We start from the raw sequence: 23,351 nt of genomic DNA, 5'->3' as shown, positions 1-23,351 counted from the left end.
GCTGTTGTGATTTGGGACTATATGAATAAAATTGATGTTAATGCTGGTAATGGCATCACATGAGTCGAAGCCTTTTCTTAGAGTCTCTTGTTGATCACAAAATGTAAGTGCAGTACAACAACAGCAAAACTGTGGCACGGGAAATGGGAAACCTTTTCAGAAATTATAGCTTTTATTGCTTAATAAGACATCTTTGATCTGTCAATCATATCAGCAATATAGCATACACATGTCAAGTAGTTCTATTATTATTAGATACTTCACAATTAAGTAAAAATAGAGATTTGACAATATCGGGGAAAAATCAAACAAAACCCAATTTCTTCAATCTTACGTGTGTTGTTGTGTTTTGTTATTGTTTTTAAAGTTTGATGTGTTTCATGGTCTCAAACATTCTTCCACTTTAGTCACATCTGTATGAAAAATTATGATCACAGTGAATCAAGGCACTGGGTAGTTCAAGCAAGAACCCCATAAACACAGCTATCACACTCATAGATGTTGTGAGAATCTTTAAGCTCAATGTTTTAGTTGTTTATGGATCACAAACCTATTGAACATAAATACACCAAACAATATGTTCCCACCACCAAAGGGGAGTAAGATAAAACAAAATGTTAGTAGATAAAGTGCTAAAGTGGCTGAAGAACAAAATCTCCTTCATGAAGGAGGGAAACTGCTGACTAAATATATGATAGTTTACCAAAAACCAGATTCCAAATAAACACTAATTTTGTGTAACACCTTTTACGGCTTTCTTTTTTTTTTTCTCTTTCTTTAAATTTTAACAACGCATTGTGTTCTGCGTCCTGTAGACCACTGCCAATCAATCTCGTGCCGTGTCTCCTGTACAGTACAGATTGAGTTCAGGTAGTCAAATCTACATAAATCTTCGATCGCTAGCAGCGTGACTCTGAAGAGCTGTCCTGTATGTTTGTAAGTTTTCTCCCAACAAACACAAACATGTCAAACACAACAAGAAAAGTGTATAAACTGTGTAGTGATGGGTTTTACAGCCTTAAAACATCTATAATAACTGTAAAAAATAGGGTTGACTATTTCGCCTGTCGCGGGTTATTTTTAGAACGTAACTCCCGCAATAAACGAGGGACTATTGTACCTGATTATTATGAAAATCTTTCATCACGAGTGAGAGAGTTCCTTTTTCTTTCTACAGCCTTATATGTTCTCTGTACAGCTTCTGAAGGTGACTCAGCATCTTTAGCTGCTTCATTTCCAATTACACCTCCCATTATTCCTCCTCCAGTTGCTGCTCCGACCAAGCCTACTGCTCCAGCAGCTACTAATGCATTCTGTTGCTGTGCAGCTGGTACAAATCTGGAAAAGTTTGTTGTGACATTCATCAGTTGTGGGTTCTTCACAGCTTTGATAGCAAATTCAGCCAATGTTACTACACCGAAAAAAGCACCGAGCAAAGCTCCTGTTGCGATCCCTGTCATTTGGATCAGAAACCTGTTAAACACATCAGTTTTAGCCTGCTTTCTGATCTCTTCTGTGGTCTTATCTGGCATTGAGTGCCTAATGTGCTCAACTCGTTTCTGTATTGCCGTCTCCACATGTTGCAGCGTTTTATTTGTGTAGTAGCCTCCGTTTTTTTCCACCACCATTTTCTCTATTGTTTTCAGTAACTCCTCCAGCTGGAACTGGTTGCTCCTGTAGTTATTTGGCTGGTTGTTGTTCCAGTGTTTGTTATCAAAGACGTGGCACCGACCACCACACTTTGACACCAGATCACTCAGGTTCTTGTTCTGACTGACAAAATCTTCAATTTTTAAATTTTTGTCGAGCTGATCACCGTGAGTGAAAACAACAACAGCATATTTTAGAGCTTCATCTGAGAAAGACTGAACTGTCTTAGTGATGACAGCCTGCTCATGCTCTGTGAATTTATCCACTCGAAGCACAATGAGAAAAGCATGAGGCCCAGGAGCACACTCTGTCATACAGCTCATTATCTCAGAGTTCAAATCCGCCTCAGACCTTCCTGTGTCAAAGAAACCAGGGGTGTCGATCAGAGTGATGCTTCTTCCACTGACTGTTTTGGTTCCTGTTTGGCATTTAGATGTTCCAGAGACGGAAGAGTGGTAGGTGGTAAAGAGCTCCTCTCCAAAAATGGTGTTACCCAGGTGACTTTTCCCAGATCCAGTTTTTCCCAGCAGGACCAGCCTCATTGTTGTTGACTCTAGAGGAGAACAATGACTCTGTTAAGTACATTTATCTCTTAATTTTTGCTGCCTTTGAAATACTTTCTGGTCATGGTTTGAGGTTTGAAATAGGAAGCAAATTTTACAGTACAGCCTTAGTCAGATACAGAATCAATACTAAATGATACGAGGAGAATGCAGTTTCCTGTTAGGCCAAGCTTTTGGTCAGTTATTAGGAGGGTTAATGCAAGACTGTCTGAATCATCTGAAATTTCGGGTATTTGAGCTGTTGTCCAAATGCTGTGTACAAGGAGTACAGAATTATTAGGCAAGTTGTATTTTTGAGGAATAATTTTATTATTGAACAACAACCATGTTCTCAATGAACCCAAAAAACTCATTAATATCAAAGCTGAATGTTTTTGGAAGTAGTTTTAGTTTGTTTTTAGTTTTAGCTATTTTAGGGGATATCTGTGTGTGCAGGTGACTATTACTGTGCATAATTATTAGGCAACTTAACAAAAACAAATATATACCCATTTCAATTATTTATTTTACCAGTGAAACCAATATAACATCTCCACATTCACAAATATACATTTCTGACATTCAAAAACAAATCAGCGACCAATATAGCCACCTTTCTTTGCAAGGACACTCAAAAGCCTGCCATCCATGGATCCTGTCAGTGTTTTGATCTGTTCACCATCAACATTGCGTGCAGCAGCAACCACAGCCTCCCAGACACTGTTCAGAGAGGTGTACTGTTTTCCTCCTTGTAAATCTCACATTTGATGATGGACCACAGGTTCTCAATGGGGTTCAGATCAGGTGAACAAGGAGGCCATGTCATTAGTTTTTCTTCTTTTATACCCTTTCTTGCCAGCCACGCTGTGGAGTACTTGGACGCGCGTGTGATGGAGCATTGTCCTGCATGAAAATCATGTTTTTCTTGAAGGATGCAGACTTCTTCCTGTACCACTGCTTGAAGAAGGTGTCTTCCAGAAACTGGCAGTAGGACTGGGAGTTGAGCTTGACTCCATCCTCAACCCGAAAAAGGCCCCACAAGCTCATCTTTGATGATACCAGCCCAAACCAGTACTCCACCTCCACCTTACTGGCGCCTGAATCGGACTGGAGCTCTCTGCCCTTTACCAATCCAGCCACGGGCCCATCCATCTGGCCCATCAAGACTCACTCTCATTTCATCAGTCCATAAAACCTTAGAAAAATCAGTCTTGAGATATTTCTTGGCCCAGTCTTGACGTTTCAGCTTGTGTGTCTTGTTCAGTGGTGGTCGTCTTTCAGCCTTTCTTACCTTGGCCATGTCTCTGAGTATTGCACACCTTGTGCTTTTGGGCACTCCAGTGATGTTGCAGCTCTGAAATATGGCCAAACTGGTGGCAAGTGGCATCTTGGCAGCTGCACGCTTGACTTTTCTCAGTTCATGGGCAGTTATTTTGCGCCTTGGTTTTTCCACACGCTTCTTGCGACCCTGTTGACTATTTTGAATGAAACGCTTGATTGTTCGATGATCACGCTTCAGAAGCTTTGCAATTTTAAGACTGCTGCATCCCTCTGCAAGATATCTCACTATTTTTGACTTTTCTGAGCCTGTCAAGTCCTTCTTTTGACCCATTTTGCCAAAGGAAAGGAAGTTGCCTAATAATTATGCACACCTGATATAGGGTGTTGATGTCATTAGACCACACCCCTTCTCATTACAGAGATGCACATCACCTAATATGCTTAATTGGTAGTAGGCTTTCGAGCCTATACAGCTTGGAGTAAGACAACATGCATGAAGAGGATGATGTGGACAAAATACTCATTTGCCTAATAATTCTGCACTCCCTGTATTTAGTACACTCTAAAAACTAAAACTGACATTTACTTAAAAGTTTTGAGGCAATACTCTTAAAAATATTGAGTAGATTGGAAACCAGTCAAATCTGTTCAATATACTTGATCAATTGAATAACTAAAGCTTAAACATATTAAATTGAAATGAATAATTGTAGTTGTTACACAAACATGAAAAAATTGAGTAAATAACACTGACATGCTTGGTCAATGTAACTGAAATATAGATGGTCAGTTAATCCAAAATTTTGTTGCATTTACTTAATATTGTAAACTGAATGTAATCAAAATTGTACTTAATATTAAATATGGCCTGTATTTGTATAGCGCTTTACTTAGTCCCTAACGACCCCAAAGTGCTTCACACACACATTCAGTCATCCTGAATGTGTGTGTGAAGCATTCAGTCATTCACACACACATTCACACACTGGTGATGGCAAGCTACATTGCAGCCGCAGCCACAGCCACCCTGGACAGAGACGAGGCTGCCGGACACTGGCGCCACCGGGCCCTCTGACCACCACCAGTAAGCGGAACCAGGGCTCGAACTGGCAACCTTCCGATTACAAGACTAACTGCAAACTCTTGAGCCACGATCACCCCCTAACATTCAAATATGAATGTTATTGTATTTCACTGGTAGTCTAAGTCTAAAAGACCAAACAAACTAATATTTAGTTGTGTGTTTCATAATACATGTATGAAAAATGACCACATGTTAAACATTTTTCCAAATGAAAATTTAATTTTCATAAACATGGCAATAACTCGAAATAAACAAGCACTAAAAAGACAAGAGCCTTTTAGCTCAAAGCCTTACATACTTGAAGGATAAATGGCAAACCAGGAGAGCAAACACAAAAGCTCAGAGTATTTAAAAAACAAAATGAACAAAACAATGAAAAAGGCTCATGGTACTCAATTACTCTACGTTATCGTGTTTTACTTACACTTTTCAGTTGTAGTTGCTGACAATAAATAATATTGATTAGAATAATTAATGATTTTTATACAAGATACTGATGAGTATAGATACCTATTTCTCAAATATTTTTGATTCAATTTTAAACAAAAATATTAAGAACATGCAAAGAAGGTATTCTGTGAACCACATACTGAATTTTTTGTCTGAGATAAATGTAAATAAATACCTTAATTTAACACAAACACATACGTTAACATTTTAGACGTTTATTTTAACTTATCAAACTCAAATAATTACTAAAAGGATATTCATAGATTTTATCAGGCTCATCTAACTTAGATTTATAGTGATATTTACTAAGCCTCTGAATTACTTTTTAGAGTACTCTCTGATGGACTGAATGTTTTTTATATTCTCTAACTGATGTAGTAATGTCCTGTTGATGTTTTAGATGTTCTCTCTTTTTTAATTCAAGATTTTTAAATGCCTGAAAGCAGAAAAAAAACAAAACAAAAAACACTGTTTTGATTCTTAGTTGTATATATTTCCCTACACTCACCTTGGTCTGGGTCTTTGTGGTGAAAATCTTCAGTGAATTTGTCATTTTGGACAGAGCCAAATGTCTGTAAAGGCAACAAATTAACAGCATTAGTAACACTTTCTGTACAGTATAATATTACATATAATAATGGGGTCAGATGAGACTGTCCCTGCTGACTGATATTGGCAAATGAGATGGTAAATGAGCTTTTACTATTGGAACATATTTGATTATTATATTCAGAGTTTCTTTTCTTAAGCAGCACAAATCAATACAAGAGTTTGGTGTTGCTGGCATTCTTCAACTATCAGCATCGTAATTGTCAGTAGTTGATTTTTAGGGAAAAGTGCTATGTCATAACCTCATGTGTCTCCTCATCATCAGGGTGAATGACGATGCGGATCAGGAGTGGTGTGATGCCCGCTCGTTCCTCTTCAAATACATGAACTTCCTCCATTAACACCCTCTCCACTTCACTGGCAGGAAACTGCAGGGCCATCCCAGCCCCGAGGACAGGAAGAGCGACCGATCTGAATCCTTTCTTCTCACAAGAAGATAGGACTGTGTTGATGCTCATTCGAAGAACCTATAGAACATAACAATATTGGATTATGACAAATGGCTTCATTAAAAAATGTCCTCGCCAGAGATGGGCAGTAACGCGTTACTTGTAACGCGTTACTGTAATCTGATTACTTTTTCAAGTAACGAGTAATGTAAGGATTACTATTGCAAAAACGGTAATTAGATTACCGTTACTTTCACGTGTAGGAACGCTGCGTTACTGCGCGTACTAAAACCGTGATTTTTTGCGAGAACGTCTCATGACAGTGACGTGGCGAGTGCGACGTTTGTGACAACAGCTGTCTGCAGATCATAATATATCGAAAAGGGACAGAGTGTAGCATGCAGCGTTTAAAGCGTGGAAGTACTGACCTTATTTTGAGTTTGAGTCCATAAAAGTGACAAAACATTAGTGTCCGTTGTGCGTGGGAAGAAAACTTCTTTTACAGCGAAAAAACCCTAAACTTCCAAGCAAGCACCGAGTGTACTACTGACGTAATGTGAAATTCACAGAGAAACTCATGATTCTTCCACTGACCGCTGCAGCACACCTGCACCAGGGTAAACCTCCTCCGCCTACCCCAGTCCTGCTTTACAGGTGAAAATAGAGCAACAGGACCGCTAGTCTTTGATTTTATTTATTTTCTGCTGTGTTTTACTTGCATCTATTTGAAAGAGTGAGTGTAAACACAAAAAAATATTTTATGTGCTGGAATGTGCAGAAAATAGGTTTAAATGTTAAACAAATTTCTTCCAGTCAGAGAATGTTGCATATAATTTAATTTTTGCTTGATGCATAAAGTTAAAAGATTAAAACTAATAAAACAAGTTTTAAAAAGAGACTTTTCCATTTGATTACATTTTGTATGATGAATTATGCAGAAAAAGTAGAATTGGGCTGAAAGATCTATCGCTTTATCACCTATTCAGGTTGTAAATCGTGTTTTTAAAAAGTAACTAAGTAACTAAGTAACTGATTACTTTTGAAAATAAGTAATCAGTAAAGTAACGGGATTACTTTTTGGGGGAAGTAATCAGTAATTAGTAACTGATTACTTTTTTCAAGTAACTTGACCAACACTGGTCCTCGCAAACAGGCAGACTAATAAAATCATTCCTTACTATCTCACCTGGACTGCAACACCCTCTGGGTCACCATCAAAGGGAACGAGATTGAGGAAGAAGACTGCATTACATTGAAGTCCAGGTAAGCCCTCCAGCAGTACTGAGTCACCAGGCATGGTTTCATCTTCTGCTTCCTGTCTAAACCTTGTGGTCAGCTCGGGTCCAGCTAATTCAAACAAAGCATTTCCAACACGGGTAGAGAGAGGATCATGGCCAACCATAGGAGACACCAAAGCATCCACCTAGGAGAAGAGCAGGAGATTTAGAAAATGTGTTTTATATAAATTGGAGATTATGTATCAGAATTTCTAGAGCTGGACCAAGCCTCCAAATATGCTCCTTCTGGTTCTCATCTATATAGGTTCCCCCAGTTCTGCAAGCTGTTCATTCTCGTTTACGTGCGTTTACATTTTCAATTCTTTAACTTCTTCACTTCTATTTAGTACATGGGGATCTGCTAGACATGGGAGCCGTCACCAGTCCCCTTTGAGGTCTTCCGCAAACCACAGCTCAATTCATGTCCAAGCATTCACCTTTACCTACTAAAACACTGTCAAACCTAAGATGAGGATGTGGGCGCAGCTAGTGAATTATCAATTCAAACTAACTAACTTGTGTTGGTGTGATCTATCTTATCAGCAACGTTTCTCACCTGCTGGCTCTCGATCGATCCCTGAATAACCTCCATGTGGACTCTGCCTCCAGGAGCTCTGGCAGTGGCTCCTCTTGCTGTATCTTCATCAGGTGTATCTATCCCTTGGAGAAGCCTGTCACATGCGTCCTGCATGGCCCTCACTGCCTCCTCTCTGTCATCAATCAGGATGATTTTCCTCAGACTTCGACCTCCCACACTGCCAAAGTCCTTCACAGCAGCAACAGTTGCCTCAGTGCACACAGTGAGAGGAACCCCAGAGACACCTGAGCTGATACAAGGAATGGCTATGGACTGAAACTCCATTATTTCTGAAAACTTTAAAGCAGAATGCACAGTTTTTTCCAGTAACTTCTTATCTCTCTTACTTGCTTTTCCACCTACAGGCACAACTGCATGAAGCAGTTTCTTGCACTTTAAGTTACCCCCTGTGGTCACTACTGTTTCTCCTATGGGAATTTTCCCAAAACACTTCACTAATTCATCACTCTCTCTCTGTATTTCAGGACCACCAGCTCGACTCAGTGCAGCAGCAACACCTGCAGAGTGCTCCAAGTCCTGATTGGCTGCATTTACCAGAGCATCAGCGTGTTGCTTGGTGATGTCACCCTGACACACAAACACCTGGAGCCCATCACAAAGGCTGTAGCTAGCAATGGTTGTGCTTTCCTCACTCAAACTCAGAGATGCCATATTGTCACGTAAACTTGAAGGTTGCTCAATGTCTAACAACCTGGCATGAACCAGAGACAGTTCTCCAACAACAACAGCCTTCCCAGACTCATCTGTGTACACCTTCACCTCACCTGCAGTCTGACAAGAGCTGCTGGACTGAACCAAAGCTTCAACTTTGTCAGGGTTTACCTCATAGTTGCACAAGTAGCCACAAAAGAAAGCATCTACTTTAGCTTTCCAATCACTAACTTCATCTGCAGCACCAGGTTGAGCTCGCCTCCTCACTAAAACCCTCCCCTCCTCACAGTAAAGATCAGCAGAGCAGGCTAAACAGCCAAGCATGTTCTCAAGTTCTTGCTGAGCATGTGGACATTCTTTCAGGTAACGAAGGAGATAATTATCAACATGTAGTTCATACTCTTCATCGCTTGGTGGAAGAGACGAGGCAGGAATGTTCTCAGGAGTCTGTAATTGGGAAGACATGCAAATAAGAACAGCTATCAATATATAGCAAACTGTCCTTATATTAATAATATAATCAAATGGACAATGTTCATTTCATATGGATCCATAAAACTATTAAAAAAGATGATTAAATTAATGCATGAAATTTACCTCTGCTGGAGCAGAAGTGGGGGTGGTGAGGTGAGAGGTGTCATTTTCCAGAGTTTCTCGGACAAACATCACCAAACGACGATCTTCAAGATCCAAAACATGCTCTGATCTCTGAAGGACTCGCTGCTGATCTGTAGACAGATATCCCAAATTACAGACTGAATTCTTACATAACCTTTTTTTTTTTTTTTGCTTCCTTCCTTCTTTATAGTGTTTTTTCTTCTCTTTTCACCGAGTGACCAAAAGATAAAACGTCTAATTTAATATCAAATGTGTCACACGCACAATATTACCCTGACTACACGAGTAATGAAGGCTTGCTGATGATTTCAAAGTCCACCTTTGCTTAAAGGCCTGTACGGCTTATTTTACTTCCTCTATTACAACACGTACAAACAGCAAATACAATAAAAAGAGATATCTGAGTAGCTCTCTTTCTCTGTCTAACCAGCACATTCACAAAGGAAAGACTTCAAATGTGACGGTGGGAAAGTTTCGCTTTCCAGATAAACTTTCGATTACGTTTCCTTTTTCACTACTCACAGCTGTACTTCACCAGTTACAATATAATATCTCTTAAACAGCTGAGACCTTCTGTTACTGCTATTTTAACCGAAAGACGATATTACATTAATTAATTAATGGTCATTTGTAAGCCTTCGACAACTGTAGGATATTTAATGCATAACAATGTTCAGATAGATGGATGGATGGATGTGTGTGTTCAAAAGCATAATAAACCTACCTTTTTTATTTAGGAAAACCACACTATACACGTTTTCGTCCACTCTCGTCACCGGTCCGCACTCTCCTCCGCCTGATTTGCGGTGAATACCGAAATATTTTTGTAATCTCGTCAGATGTTCTTCTTTAAGACTCTCACACTCAAAGAAAACCGGGTGCTGGTAACGATCAGCCATCATCCCGCTGTAACTGAACCAAACATAAGCAGCAATTTATAAGTGCGCAGCACTCTCTGATCGGAGTAAAGGACTGATCCTGCTAGTCGATCTGCAGGCTTCCTCAATGTGCACAAACACCTGTGTGCGTCATAAAGGTCACATGACTAAACAAACGCGCCTGCAGGTGATGATAAATTTAGAACAGTAATAACTACACCTTTGTGGTAAACCAGTCTTCCAAAGCTCCCCGTACCATCTAAAACCAGTTTTCTTCATCCAAGTACGTTTATTAAATGCCTCTGTAATTACTAATTTTGTTTTATTAACACTTTTAAAACTAGTTGTTCACAAGAGCCAAAACAGCAGGATACGCAGAGGTAAACACGTGCCGCTTCTAAATAGATTTTACCAAAGATATCAGCATGTTTTGATAAGAACCATGTGTTGCACACTTGGATTAAAATGAATTGAAACCAGTGTGGCTTTGTGAGTTCGCCTTTACTGTATCTGCAAACATCTGCAAACTGCAAACATATATGTAGACATAGCACAACGTTACACACTTTTGCAGTCTCACACAACTCTTATAGGCGCACTGCCTTATGGTTAGTGGCTGGGCTTATTTACTCCCGCTAGAGCTGCTCATTTTAGGGGATACTCCCTCTTGTGGTGTAACGGAGGAATAACTACCCTTTCTGCACTATGTCATTTTTGGAGACTGGGGCACACATTATTTTACAACAATCAAAGAAAATACATATTTGAACAATCAGACCATTTAACTAACTATAATATTGTGGCTAAATTATAGGGGGGTGTCCTGTTTTGTCCACGATGTCTTTCTTGTCCTTACACATGCTCTGTCTTTAGAAAAGCCATTCATTATCGTGCCACATTTCTCCGTTCAATGTTAACAGCGCTCTAGTTTTCACACAGTCGTATTCACTTTTTACATCTCACTCACTCACGCACATCAACACATGCACCCAACAGACCATTTTAACACGGACAAGCCGGTCCTTACATCCCCATTTCCTATGTCCTACCTGACGCTGTGGTTGACTGATGATCAGGGGACGGGTTAACTGCACCCCGAGCAACGGGGCTGCTGGCCATGGTGCGGAGGCATTCGTCCGTGGGGTGGATGTGGATAGATGAGTGTGTCTGTGCAGTTTCTGTGTGTGTGGGTGTGGGTGTGTGTGTGTGTGTGTGTGTGTGTGTGTGTGGGCCTGGGTCTGGGGCTCGCTGGACCTTGATCCCTATGGGACCAAGTGGTGTGGTGGGAGATCCGCTGGGTTTTGAGTCATTCTCATGGGTCTGTGATCCTGCCCTCGGCTAGTGCTGTATGAGCACTAGTGCACTGAGTGCAAGTGTAATGCTAAACTTGCATTCACTGCACTAAAGGTATGTGTAGGAAATCGCAGTATTGTAAGGAGGCACAGTAAATATACAGACCCATATATGACAGTTTTAGACCAATAGGAATATTCTAAATGTTCATATACAATTGTGGAGCACTACCATAGGCTGAAAAATACATTTAAATTCCAATTTCACTAGACTGGCATTGGTTACCATGTGTAGTGGAGTGTAGTATGTGTAAACTGTGCTGTTTTACATTTACAGTAGGAGACATCAGGTACCGAGGTACTTACATATCACTATCTCCAGTTTCTTTATTGGCAGGGTTTCTAAGTTTTGATGGACTCCGGACTCTAAAATCACAGCGCCACACACTTGTTACCAGTCATCATTAGAAATGCACAGAAATAAGAGTCAGCATGTTCCACCTCTGGCTTGTGTCTTCTACATGAGTTAATGGAAGTAACAAAGATAACTACGGTTCTGTCAATTTCTGTCATGTTTCGGCTATGTGCAGGCAGGAGAAGGACCCAAACGCAAAACTGACCAAGCAGGAATTAAACTCAAAAAACTGCTTTATTGCAGAATGGCATGAAAAAAAAATATAACAAAACTAAACTGGGACATGGATCACTAACACACAAGGAAACACAGCCATGAGGGAGACTACGACACTGACAAAGAGAAACACAGGGCTTAAATACACTGAGGGATAACGAGGGAATGAGACACAGAAGGAGAGCACAGCTGGGAGTAATCAGGCTGGACGAGACAAGGGGCACGGACCTTCAAAGTAAAACAGGAAACACACTGACTGAACTCTTGACATGTAAACTTAACAGCAGCTTGGGAGACAGAACATAAGAACCTGAAACATGGTACAAAAAGGTCACAGTGGACACAACATGGAACACAGGGAAGCCATATTACAAAGCCAAAGAACTAAACCTATGATAACCATAACTGAAACCTAGGGAAACAAGAAACAGTACAACAAAGGACTCAAAACGTAAACCATAATATAAAAACACAAGATCTCTTCAAAATAAAATAGGAAACATAATGAGACGCAGACATGACAACCAGAACTTGACAACGTAAGACACAGACGTGAAACACATGAAGAGCGGGGGAGACTTAACAGGGGTTGGAAGACACAAGGGGAATCTAATAACAAAGAACTAGAAAAACTCATGAGCTTAATCACATGAACATCCAAATAAACTAAACTCAAAACACTGGGTCATAAGACCCAGGATCGTGACAATTTCTGGATGACTGCCAGTAGCAGTAAACCATGTGGATGTGTCTCCTTTCACTCCGTGCAGGTTGAGATCTTATATAAACAAAGTCACGTGCAGCCCAGCCAGTTTCAAAAAGATACCACAGCATGTCTTTCAAAGGAGAGAAGACTGAGTCCAAATTCCTGTCCTTGCACCAAGAAGAAAATGCCACCCAACAATTCTGATACACCTTGCGTGATATTGAGAATGGAGTGTTCAAGGTCAATAAAAAAATGACTGATCCCTTATCCAAAGCTGGAGGCTGCAGAACGACACTCCCTTCTAGCTGGGACAAAAGGTCCGATGTCCTTGGAAGAAATAGTTTTACCAACTACAGCCTTGGAGGGCAACAATGTGCACTCTGACATAAAGTCACTGACAAGATGACAAACCCATAAAAAACACAAAGTGTGCTTACCTACTTGGCGCTGTAATAAAATATAGATCATAGAACATGCAAAGAGACCAGATGTAGGCTACCAGGTGACATTTGCATACGCACTACTGTAGGGTATTTAGGTGAAGATACCAGTCCACATATAATAACATGCAATTACAATGCATGATGAACATATCTTTTTGATTTCTGAAAGCAGTAAAGTAGATTTTGTCTCTCACTCTCATAGTGGTCTCCTAAACTGTGCTGAATATGGAAATATTTTCCTAAAATACAAAGCAATTAGTAAGAGCTCTGCACTCTCTCATGAGACTGAAGGTTTGATCCTGCCAGATGAGTTGTATGTCTACATGCAAAACTAATTATGATTATAGGACCATTTTCAACCTTCCTTTTATCTCAGAAGTTTTAGAAAGAGTAGAAAGAAAAGAGTAGTTGTAAAACAGATCATCTGCAGAGAAATGGTTTATTTGAAGAGTTGCAGTCAGGTTTGAGAGCCCATCACAGCACAGAAACAGCTTTAGTGAAAGTTATAAATGATCTTCTTATGGCCTCTGACAGTGAACTCATCTCTGTTAATTTATTACAGTGATTATAGCATGTTGTAGGCAGGCACGTGCAGAGGGGGGGGCTGGAGGGGCTTGAGCACCCGCCCCTTTCCTGATGGGTGCCCAAAGTGCCCTTTTGTTGAGGCAACTTCAAAAAAAATTTTTATTTATTTATTTATTTTTTTAAATGTGTGTGTGCGTGTGGAGTCCTGTCTGTGCCCCTCAACAATAATATTTAACTATTAATCACAGTTTTGCTAAATAAAAGGATCTGGCTTGCCTCAGTCACATGATCACTATTAACCAATGATCGCCCTTGACGGCAGAACGCGCTGGTTACGAGCCGGGAACGAGCTCATAAAGAGCACGCGCATTTTTAGCGGTCCGGAGCTGTAGGAGAAACACAAATTAACTCACACAGACTGATGCGACAAAACCAGTAAGTAGCTGTACAGCGCACACTGTAGTCTAAAGCACACAGGAGTGTTAGCTTATTATGTACACGCTGGTAAGCTGTCTTGTTGCAACTGACGAACTGAAACAAATGAGCGTGCTGTGTGTGCAACAGCACGACAAACTTTACCTGTCCTTTTATTAACTGCACAAGTAGTGCTGGTCATAGCTGCTGGCTCACTGGGTAAGGCTGTCATGGGTCTGTAGCTCTGTCCACCGTTTTAGGGAACATATTTAGTTTTAAAGTAAGTTACAGGGCTTTTCCTGCCTTTCTGGAGGGATTATATTTCACTAAAAACAATCTAATATGCATGTCCACATAATAATGGATTATTATAATTAGAACATTTTAAAAACATACGCTGTATTTGAAAGAACATACATTAAGACACATTATATTAGATTTACATTTTAAAATGCTGATTTTACAGCAGTAAAATTATTGTATCTCTACAGTTTAAAAATGTAATAAGCTTTCTCCCTGCACAGAGTGGATAGTGAAACAAATGGAATCATCATAAATACATTATTTCATATTTATTTATCCCCTCATTGCTTTATTATTGTAGCTCTAGTAATAAATAATAAGGGAAGGATTCTGGATCAGCACCATGATGCCCACAGTATATACAATATTCTGAAGAAGGTCTAAAATGTCCCTGTGTGTGCGTGCATGTGTGTTTTATGTATATGGATTTTTTAAATTATTACTCATGATATAACATTGTCCAGACATGGCTGATAAGGACATGAGGAGGAAACAGTAGGAGCTGTGTGAGGCTACTAAAGGCAGTGGATCCCTCAGCAGCTGGATTACAAAGAGGTATTCCAGTATAAAAATAATAATAAGCACAACTGGAATGTTTTGCTTCTATAACATTTTTCTGTCATTTTATGATAGATTAAGTTCAGGAGTTGTTAAGTGTGGATAATTAAATTATAGTTTATTGCAATAGCAAGTTGTGCCTTGTTCTCAGATACACAGCAAGTGGAGAGTGTTATATGAAATGAGGGGATGGAAGGAAGAAGAGAAGCAAAGAGTGATTCACAGGCAGAGCCTAGTTTATTTCTCAGTTTTTTGTTGCCTTATGGTTCCAAGCGCATTTTGTTGTTATCTCATGACACTTGTTTAATCAGCTACCATCTCTCCTATGAACTTTTTAATGTCTACAGTCTCAGATCAGCACAGCCCTGCCCTCCAGCACTATCAGCAGCAGGAGCAGCAGAAAACATAGGCTACGTTTGCTTTGTCTCACAAGAGTAATATAGTATGATGCGATCCCATATTAGATTCTTGATGAATGTGTGTTTTTGTTATTCAACCTGGTTCAATGTGCCCCTTTTTAGCTTTGAGCACCCGCCCCTTTAAACGTCTCTGCACGGCCCTGGTTGTAGGTATTGAAGGTACGACGTTGCAGTGGTTTGAATCCTATCTATCTAATAGTCTCCAGTTTGTTCATGTAAATGGGGAATCTACTTTACATTATGGATTTCCACATGGTTCTGCGATAGGACCAGTTCTGTTTACATTATACATACACATACTTGAATAATCAGGTCCCATCTTATCTTTAAGGCCTCACCGCACTTCGCTCTGGCACTGCAGACTTTCTTGTGGTTCCTAGAGTAGAATTGGAGGCCCCTCTTCAGGAGACAAGACACTATCTCTACTTTTAAGATTAAGCTTAAAACTTTTCTTTTGGATAAAGCATATGGTTAGGACTGAATCAGGTGAAACCTAATTAGTTTTGCTGCACTAGGCATATGCTCCTTGGAGATTCCCATGATGCACTGAGTATTTATTCTTCACTCACCTTTTTCACGTACTGTTTATACACTTCTCTGCATTTAATCGTTAGTTATTTGTAATCTGTCTCATCTCCACAGCATGACTTTTGTCGTGTCTTCCTCCCCAACCGTTCACAGCAGATGGCCACCCCTCCCTGAGGCTGGTTCTGCCTGAGGTTTCTTCCTGTTTTTCATTTCCACTGTTGCCAGTGTTTGCTCATAAGAGGTCAACTGAGTTTTTTCCCTGTATTATTGTAGTGTCTTTACCTTACAATAGAAAGAACTTTGGGACTATGTAAATAACACTGAAGATTGAACTGAAAACTGAAATATAAGCCATATGACCAATTACTGTGCATGCTGGTAATGATACACTCAACTCAAAAATTCACAATGACAAAAGTTCATGTTTTTGCACAGGCAAAATTTCAGGCAGGAAAACATAGTTGTTGCACTTTGTTGGCAACACTCTGGCAGTTTTTTAGCCCCTCTAAATGTCCTTTCTTCACGACTTTTCTTCCTCAGTGTCTCATGTTAATCACAACATGCAAGTGCAGTACAACAAGAACAAAACTATGATGTGGGGGGAAAAATCTCAAAACAAAACAAATGGGCAATGGAAAACCTTGTCAGAAATTAGTGCTTTCATTGCTTAATAAGTCATCTTTGATCTGTCAATCACATCACCAATATATCATACATATTTCAAGTAGTTCTATCAATATCAAATCATTTACAATTAAGTAAAAATAGAGATTTGACAATATCAGGAAAAAAACAAAACCTAATTTCTTCAGTCTTCAGTGGTTGTTGGAGTTTTTTAAGTCTGTGTTTCTTGGTCATAAACAGTCTTGTCCTTTATATGGACAAGACAAAATAATGATCAACGTGAATTAAGGCACTACGGAGATCAAGCAACAACCTCCCAAACAAAACAAACATACTGGCAGACTTTGTGAGAATCTTTAAGCTCATCGTTTTACTTTTTAAGGACCACAAACCTATTGAACATAAATCTCTCATAAACACACCAAAGAATATGTTCCCACCACCAAACGGCAGTCAGGCAAAAAAAAAGTGTTAAGTGCTAAAGTGGCTAAACCACAAAACCCTCCTCTCTAAAGGACTGGACTCCAAATTTTCTGTACCGCCTTCTAAATATTTAAACATTATATATAGTGTAACAACATCAAGAGGTAATAAAATAATCAAATGTTCACATAAATATGTGATTTTTATAAAAAGCTTACATGAACTGAGTGAGAGATTTTCCTTTTCCTTCTACAGCCTTATATGTTCTCTGTACAGCTTCTGAAAGTGACTCTGCATCGTTAGCTGCTTCATTTCCAATGACACCTCCTCCTCCTGCTGCTGCTGCTCCCACCAAGCCTACTGCTCCAGCAACTATTTGTGCTGTTTGATCTTCTGCAGCTGGCACATGTGCTGATGTGAAACACTTTGTTGCAACATTCAATGGTTCTGGGTTCTTCACAGCTTTGATAGCAAATTCAGCCAGTGTTACTACACCGAAAAAACACCAAGCAAAGGCCCAGTTTCATTCCCTGTCATTTGGATCATTCACATCACATTAGTTTTAGCCTGGTTTCTCATCTCTTCAGCTATTTGCCAACAAACCTGACACCAGATAATTAAAATGTTTTCTTCGATGTATGTAGTACTAATATGTGTAGTGTAAGGACATCAAGAAATAATAAGATGCTTTTTCCCTTCCACTACCTGGATAATAATGATAAAAATCTCACTTAAACCTGATAAAAGACTTTCCTTTCTCCACTATAGCCTCATATGTTCTCTGTGCAGCTTCTGATGGTGACTTAGCATCCTTAGCTGCTTCATTTCCAATGAAGCCACCATATACTCCTCCTGCTGCTGCTGCTGCCAGACCTGTGGCTCCAGCAACTACTAATGTTGTTTCTCCTGCTGCTGCTGCCGACACTCCCATTAATGCTGGAGCCTTTTTTACAGCGTTCATTAACTTTACGTTATTCATGGCTGTGATAGCTAATCCAACCATTGCTGCTACACCAAAAAAAGCACCGAGCAAAGCTCCTGTTGTAATCCCTGTCAGTTTGGTCAGAAAGCTGTTGCAAACATAAGTTTTAGCCTGCTTTCTGATCTCTTCTGGGGTTTTGTCTGGTAGTGAGTGTCTAATGTGCTCAACCCGTTTCTGTATTGCCGTCTCCACATGTTGCAGCATTGTATTTGTGTAGTAGCCTCCGGTTTTTTCCACCATCATTTTTTCTATTGTTTTCAGTAACTCCTCCAGCTGGAACTGGTTGCTCCTGTAGTTATTTGGCTGGTTGTTGTTCCAGTGTTTGTTATCAAAGACGTGGCACCGACCACCACACTTTGACACCAGATCACTCAGGTTCTTGTTCTGACTGACAAAATCTCCAATTTTCATCTTTTTGTCGAGCTGATCACCGTGAGTGAAAACAACTACAGCATATTTTAGAGCGTCTTCTGAGAAATACTGAACTATCTTAGTGATGACAGCCTGCTCATGCTCTGTGAATTTATCCACTCGAAGCACAATGAGAAAAGCATGAGGCCCAGGAGCACACTCTGTAATACAGCTCATTATCTCAGGCTTTAGATCTTCCTCAGACCTTCCTGTGTCAAACAAACCAGGGGTGTCGATCAGAGTGATGCTTCTTCCACTGACTGTTTTGGTTTCTGTTTGGCATTTCATTGTTCCAGAGTTTGGAGAGGGGTAGGTGGCAAAGAGCTCCTCTCCAAGAATGGTGTTACCCAAATCACTTTTCCCAGATCCAGTTTTTCCCAGCAGGACCAGCCTCATCGTAGTTGACTCTAGAGGAGAAAGTTGACTCTGTTAAGTACATTTATGTCTCTCTTTTTTCTTTTTTCCTTTTTTTTTTTTTTGCTGCTGCTTTTTAAAGAGACGTTTCTTTGTGGTCTGAGGTTTTGAACAGTAAGCAGTACATGGTTTACAGTTATAGTAATAAAAAAAAACCATTCCTAAATGAAAAACATTGTTAGAGCCAAAGGGGTTTAACTAAAAGAAGTTTCTGGTAATTTATAAAAAGGAATCATTAGGAAGGATAATGAAATATTGGACTGTCTGAATGATCCATTCCATTAAGAATTTCAGTTACTGCCCTCAGGCTGCTAATTTAGTAAATTTAGATGCATTATTCCAGCATTTTTGGTATTATTATTATTATTATTATTATTTATCAGTATTCTAAACTCACCTGGATCTTGGACTTTTTGAGTGAATTTGTCAGTTTGGACAACATCAGATGCCTGCAAAGACAACAATCAAAGATTGTATTAGAAGTAATATATATATATATATATAGGAGAGAATCTATACATATATATATATGCGCAGTATCTTAGCTGTTCCCAGGACTGTGCTCTTCTGGACAGAGATCTCCAATGTTGTTCTTGGGATCTGCTGGAGACACTTGCCTAGCTCGGGAGTCACTGCACCTAGTGCTCCGATTACCACGGGGACCACTGTTACCCTCACCCTCCACATCCTCTCGAGCTCTTCTCTGAGCCCTTGGTATTTCTCCAGCTTCTCGTGTTCCTTCTTCCTGATATTGCTGTCATTCGGAAGTGATACATCAATCACTACGGCCGTCTTCTTCTGTTTCTCTACCACGACTATGACTGACCGGTTGGTTAGCCATCACCGTTTTGTCCGTCTGCATCTGGAAGTCCCACAAGATCTTAGCTCGGTCATTCTCCACCACCCTTGAGGGCATCTCCCATTTTGACCTCAGGACTTCCAGGCCATATTCGGCACAGATGTTCCTGTACACTATGCCGGCCACTTGGTTATGGCGTTCCATGTATGCCTTGCCTGCTAGCATCTTGCACCCTGCTGTTATGTGCTGGATTGTCTCTGGGGCATCTTTACACAGCCTGCACCTGGGGTCTTGCCTGGTGTGATAGACCCCAGCCTCTATGGATCTTGTACTCAGAGCTTGTTCCTGTGCTGCCATGATTAGTGCCTCCGTGCTGTCTTTCAGTCCAGCTTTGTCCAGCGACTGGTAGGATTTCTGGACATCAGCCACCTCCTCTATCTGCCGGTGTGTGTATGTATATATATATATATATATATATATATATATGTGTGTGTGTATGTATGTATGTATATATATAAATATATATATATATTACAGCAGCGTTTCTCACCTGCTGGCTCTCGATCGATCCCTGAATAACCTCCATGTGGACTCTGCCTCCAGGAGCTCTGGCAGTGGCTCCTCTTGCTGTATCTTCATCAGGTGTATCTATCCCTTGGAGAAGCCTGTCACATGCGTCCTGCATGGCCCTCACTGCCTCCTCTCTGTCATCAATCAGAATGATTTTCCTCAGACTTCGACCTCCCACACTGCCAAAGTCCTTCACAGCAGCAACAATTGCCTCAGTGCACACAGTGAGAGGAACCCCAGAGACACCTGAGCTGATACAAGGAATGGCTATGGACTGAAACTCCATTATTTCTGAAAACTTTAAAGCAGAATGCACAGTTTTTTCGAGTAACATCTTATCTCTCTTACTTGCTTTTCCACCTACAGGCACAACTGCATGAAGCAGTTTCTTGCACTTTAAGTTACCCCCTGTGGTCACTACTGTTTCTCCTATGGGAATTTTCCCAAAACACTTCACTAATTCATCACTCTCTCTCTGTATTTCAGGACCACCAGCTCGACTCAGTGCAGCAGCAACACCTGCAGAGTGCTCCAAGTCCTGATTGGCTGCATTTACCAGAGCATCAGCGTGTTGCTTGGTGATGTCACCCTGACACACAAACACCTGGAGCCCATCACAAAGGCTGTAGCTAGCAATGGTTGTGCTTTCCTCTATTAAACTCAGAGATGCCATATTGTCACGTAAACTTGAAGGTTGCTCAATGTCTTTGTACACCTTCACCTCACCTGCAGTCTGACAAGAGTTGCTGGACTGAACCGAAGCTTCAACTTTTTCAGGGTTTACCTCAAAATGGCACAAGTAGCTACCAAAGAAAGCATCTACTTTAGCTTTCCAATCACTAACTTCATCTGCAGCACCAGGTTGAGCTCGCCTCCTCACTAAAACCCTCCCCTCCTCACAGTAAAGATCAGCAGAGCAGGCTAAACAGCCAAGCATGTTCTCAAGTTCTTGCTGAGCATCAGGACATTCTTTCAGGTAACGAAGGAGATAATTATCAACATGTAGTTCATACTCTTCATCACTTGGTGGAAGAGACGAGGCAGGAATGTTCTCAGGAGTCTGTAATTGGGAAGACATGCAAATAAGAAGAGGTATCAACATGTAGAAAACTGTCCTTATATTAATAATATAATCAAATGGACAATGTTCATTTCATATGGATCCATAAAACTATTAAAAAAGATTATTAAATTAATGCATGAAATTTACCTCTGCTGGAGCAGAAGTGGGGGTGGTGAGGTGAGAGGTGTCATTTTCCAGAGTTTCTCGGACAAAAATCACCAAACCACAGTCTTCAAGATCCAAAACATGCTCTGATCCCTGAAGGACTCGCTGCTGATCTGTAGACAGATATCCCAAATTACAGACTGAATTCTTATATGACCTTTTTATTTTTTTTGCTTCCTTCCTTCTTTATAGTGTTTTTTCTTCTCTTTTCACCGAGTGACCAAAAGATAAAACGTCTAATTTAATATCAAATGTGTCACACGCACAATATTACCCTGACTACACAAGTATAAAGGCTTGCTGATGATTTCAAAGTCCACCTTTGCTTAAAGGCCTGTACGGCTTATTTTACTTCCTCTATTACAACACGTACAAACAGCAAATACAATAAAAAGAGATATCTGAGTAGCTCTCTTTCTCTGTCTAACCAGCACATTCACAGAGGAAAGACTTCAAATGTGACGGTGGGAAAGTTTCGCTTTCCAGATAAACTTTCGATTACGTTTCCTTTTTCACTACTCACAGCTGTACTTCACCAGTTACAATATAATATCTCTTAAACAGCTGAGACCTTCTGTTACTGCTATTTTAACCGAAAGAGAATATTACATTAAGTAAATATTTCATACAATATTACATAAAATGACCATTAAGTAATGGTCATTTGTAAGTCTTGGACAACTGTAGGATATTTAATGCATAACAAAGTTCAGGTATGTATATATATATGTGTATACGTATATATATATATATATATATATATATATATATATATATATATATATATATATATATACATACACATATATATGTATGTGTGTGTGTGTGTGTGTATTCAAAAGCATGAGAAACCTACCTCTTTTATTTCGGAACACCACACTGTAGACGTTTTTGTTCACTCTCGTCACCGGTCCGCACTCTCCTCCGCCTGATTTTCGGCGAATACCGAAATATTTTTTTAATCTCGTCAGATGTCCTTCTTTAGGACTCTGACACTCAAAGAAAACCGGGTGCTGGGTCTGATCACCCATCATCCCGCGGTGACTGAACCAAATATAAGCAGCGATTTGCAAGAGCTCAGCACTCTCTGATCGCACTGTATGTCTAATTCTGCAAGTCGAGCTACAGGTTTCTCTCGTATATGCGTCACATGGGGCGCATGACTAAGCAACCGTGCATACATACATTTAGAACAGTAATAACAACCAGAGGCGGAGCCAGACATTTGAAACACCCGGGGCTTAGCCCTAACGGGTAGTATGCATGTGGAATTTTTTTTTTTTTGGGGCTAGAAATGACTGAAAGATTAATTGGCTCTGTTTTGAGTTTTGTTCAAAAAAGAATGACTTCATATAGGGAAAAATATATATCACATATGCAGGACACCTTAAACTAGTTTTTGATCCAGAATTAAAACAGGACTACAACAGTTCAAAATCAGGACTACTTAGGACTTAACCAAGACAGAACCAGAATCAGAACTAGATGATAGTAGCACTAAAAATCATCATAGACCTGCACTACACTTATTTTTTAATTCTACCAAAGTCCACTATTTAGATTCAGAAAAGTTTATAATTATTTAGCCTTGTTGTGCAAACAAGCCTGCATAACTTATATAACTTGAAAAATAACAAACCTAAAAAGAAACACTAGGTACGAGATACATGAGTACCTATGATACGGTGATACTTTTGGTAAACAACCATTTGACTAACATGTGTGTCTCACCTGCTCTTGTTCCATCTCTGTTCCGTCCTCATTCTCCATCTCCCTCTCTCTCTCTGTTCCTCTCTCTCCCTCTTTGTGCTGACAATCATCAAATATACAGTGGAAACCAGATATTTACATACTCTTCAGATAAAAACACAAACACTTTTTTAATTGTAACATCAAATCAGACTAAATGTTTATTTTTTTTTAGATTGATAAATATAAAAACCGTATTTGTTAACTTTAAGAGTGTCAAGAGATTTATTCTAAAGACACTTCTTCAGCTAAGAGTCTAAGAGGAGAAACACACACAGACGCTGCAGCATTTACTTGTATACAAG

General features: G+C 39.9%; 2 protein-coding genes across 4 annotated transcripts; both read right to left on the bottom strand.

Annotated features, from left to right (window-relative positions):
• Positions 1 to 153: 153 nt before the first annotated feature.
• On the bottom strand, positions 154 to 10,184 carry LOC116321209. Its single transcript, XM_039609924.1, has 7 exons — positions 9,874 to 10,184; positions 9,129 to 9,259; positions 7,839 to 8,978; positions 7,192 to 7,428; positions 5,859 to 6,083; positions 5,516 to 5,579; positions 154 to 2,203 (listed from the first exon to the last, which is right to left on the bottom strand). Exons 1-7 carry the CDS (start codon positions 10,049 to 10,051, stop codon positions 1,128 to 1,130), a joined length of 3,051 nt encoding a protein of 1,016 aa, XP_039465858.1. The 5' UTR covers positions 10,052 to 10,184; the 3' UTR covers positions 154 to 1,127.
• A 6,064-nt stretch (positions 10,185 to 16,248) lies between these two features.
• On the bottom strand, positions 16,249 to 23,080 carry LOC120439179. Of its 3 annotated transcripts, XM_039609931.1 has the most exons (6): positions 22,154 to 22,570; positions 21,280 to 21,410; positions 21,083 to 21,129; positions 20,050 to 20,203; positions 19,098 to 19,149; positions 16,249 to 18,693 (listed from the first exon to the last, which is right to left on the bottom strand). In XM_039609931.1, the coding sequence occupies exons 1-6, from the start codon at positions 22,329 to 22,331 to the stop codon at positions 17,621 to 17,623; spliced, it is 1,635 nt and encodes a 544-aa protein (XP_039465865.1). In that variant the 5' UTR covers positions 22,332 to 22,570; the 3' UTR covers positions 16,249 to 17,620. The 3 variants fall into 3 exon arrangements, with proteins under 3 accessions (XP_039465865.1, XP_039465864.1, XP_039465863.1); XM_039609930.1 differs by lacking the exon at positions 22,154 to 22,570 and adding an exon at positions 23,029 to 23,080 and having other exon boundaries at positions 20,050 to 21,129; XM_039609929.1 differs by having other exon boundaries at positions 20,050 to 21,129.
• Positions 23,081 to 23,351: the final 271 nt, after the last annotated feature.

Source organism: Oreochromis aureus, linkage group 3, assembly GCF_013358895.1.
Source record: "Oreochromis aureus strain Israel breed Guangdong linkage group 3, ZZ_aureus, whole genome shotgun sequence".
Lineage (NCBI taxonomy): Eukaryota > Metazoa > Chordata > Actinopteri > Cichliformes > Cichlidae > Oreochromis > Oreochromis aureus.
Note: the sequence above shows the minus strand (reverse complement) of the source record. Positions and strands in the feature narration are given on the sequence as shown.

What these genes read in the sequence shown, in the direction of transcription:
- LOC116321209 (XM_039609924.1), bottom strand. Translation starts at nt 10,051, where the DNA reads ATGATGGCTGATCGTTACCAGCACCCGGTTTTCTTTGAGTGTGAGAGT. An exon ending in GGTTTTCCTAAATAAAAAAG is followed by an intron (nt 9,260 to 9,873) that starts GTAGGTTTATTA and finishes ATCTGTCTACAG; the next exon opens with ATCAGCAGCGAGTCCTTCAG. An exon ending in CCACTTCTGCTCCAGCAGAG is followed by an intron (nt 8,979 to 9,128) that starts GTAAATTTCATG and finishes TCCCAATTACAG; the next exon opens with ACTCCTGAGAACATTCCTGC.
- LOC120439179 (XM_039609929.1), bottom strand. Translation starts at nt 22,331, where the DNA reads ATGATGGGTGATCAGACCCAGCACCCGGTTTTCTTTGAGTGTCAGAGT. An exon ending in CCACTTCTGCTCCAGCAGAG is followed by an intron (nt 21,130 to 21,279) that starts GTAAATTTCATG and finishes TCCCAATTACAG; the next exon opens with ACTCCTGAGAACATTCCTGC. An exon ending in TCAAAAAGTCCAAGATCCAG is followed by an intron (nt 18,694 to 19,097) that starts GTGAGTTTAGAA and finishes TTTCTCCTCTAG; the next exon opens with AGTCAACTACGATGAGGCTG.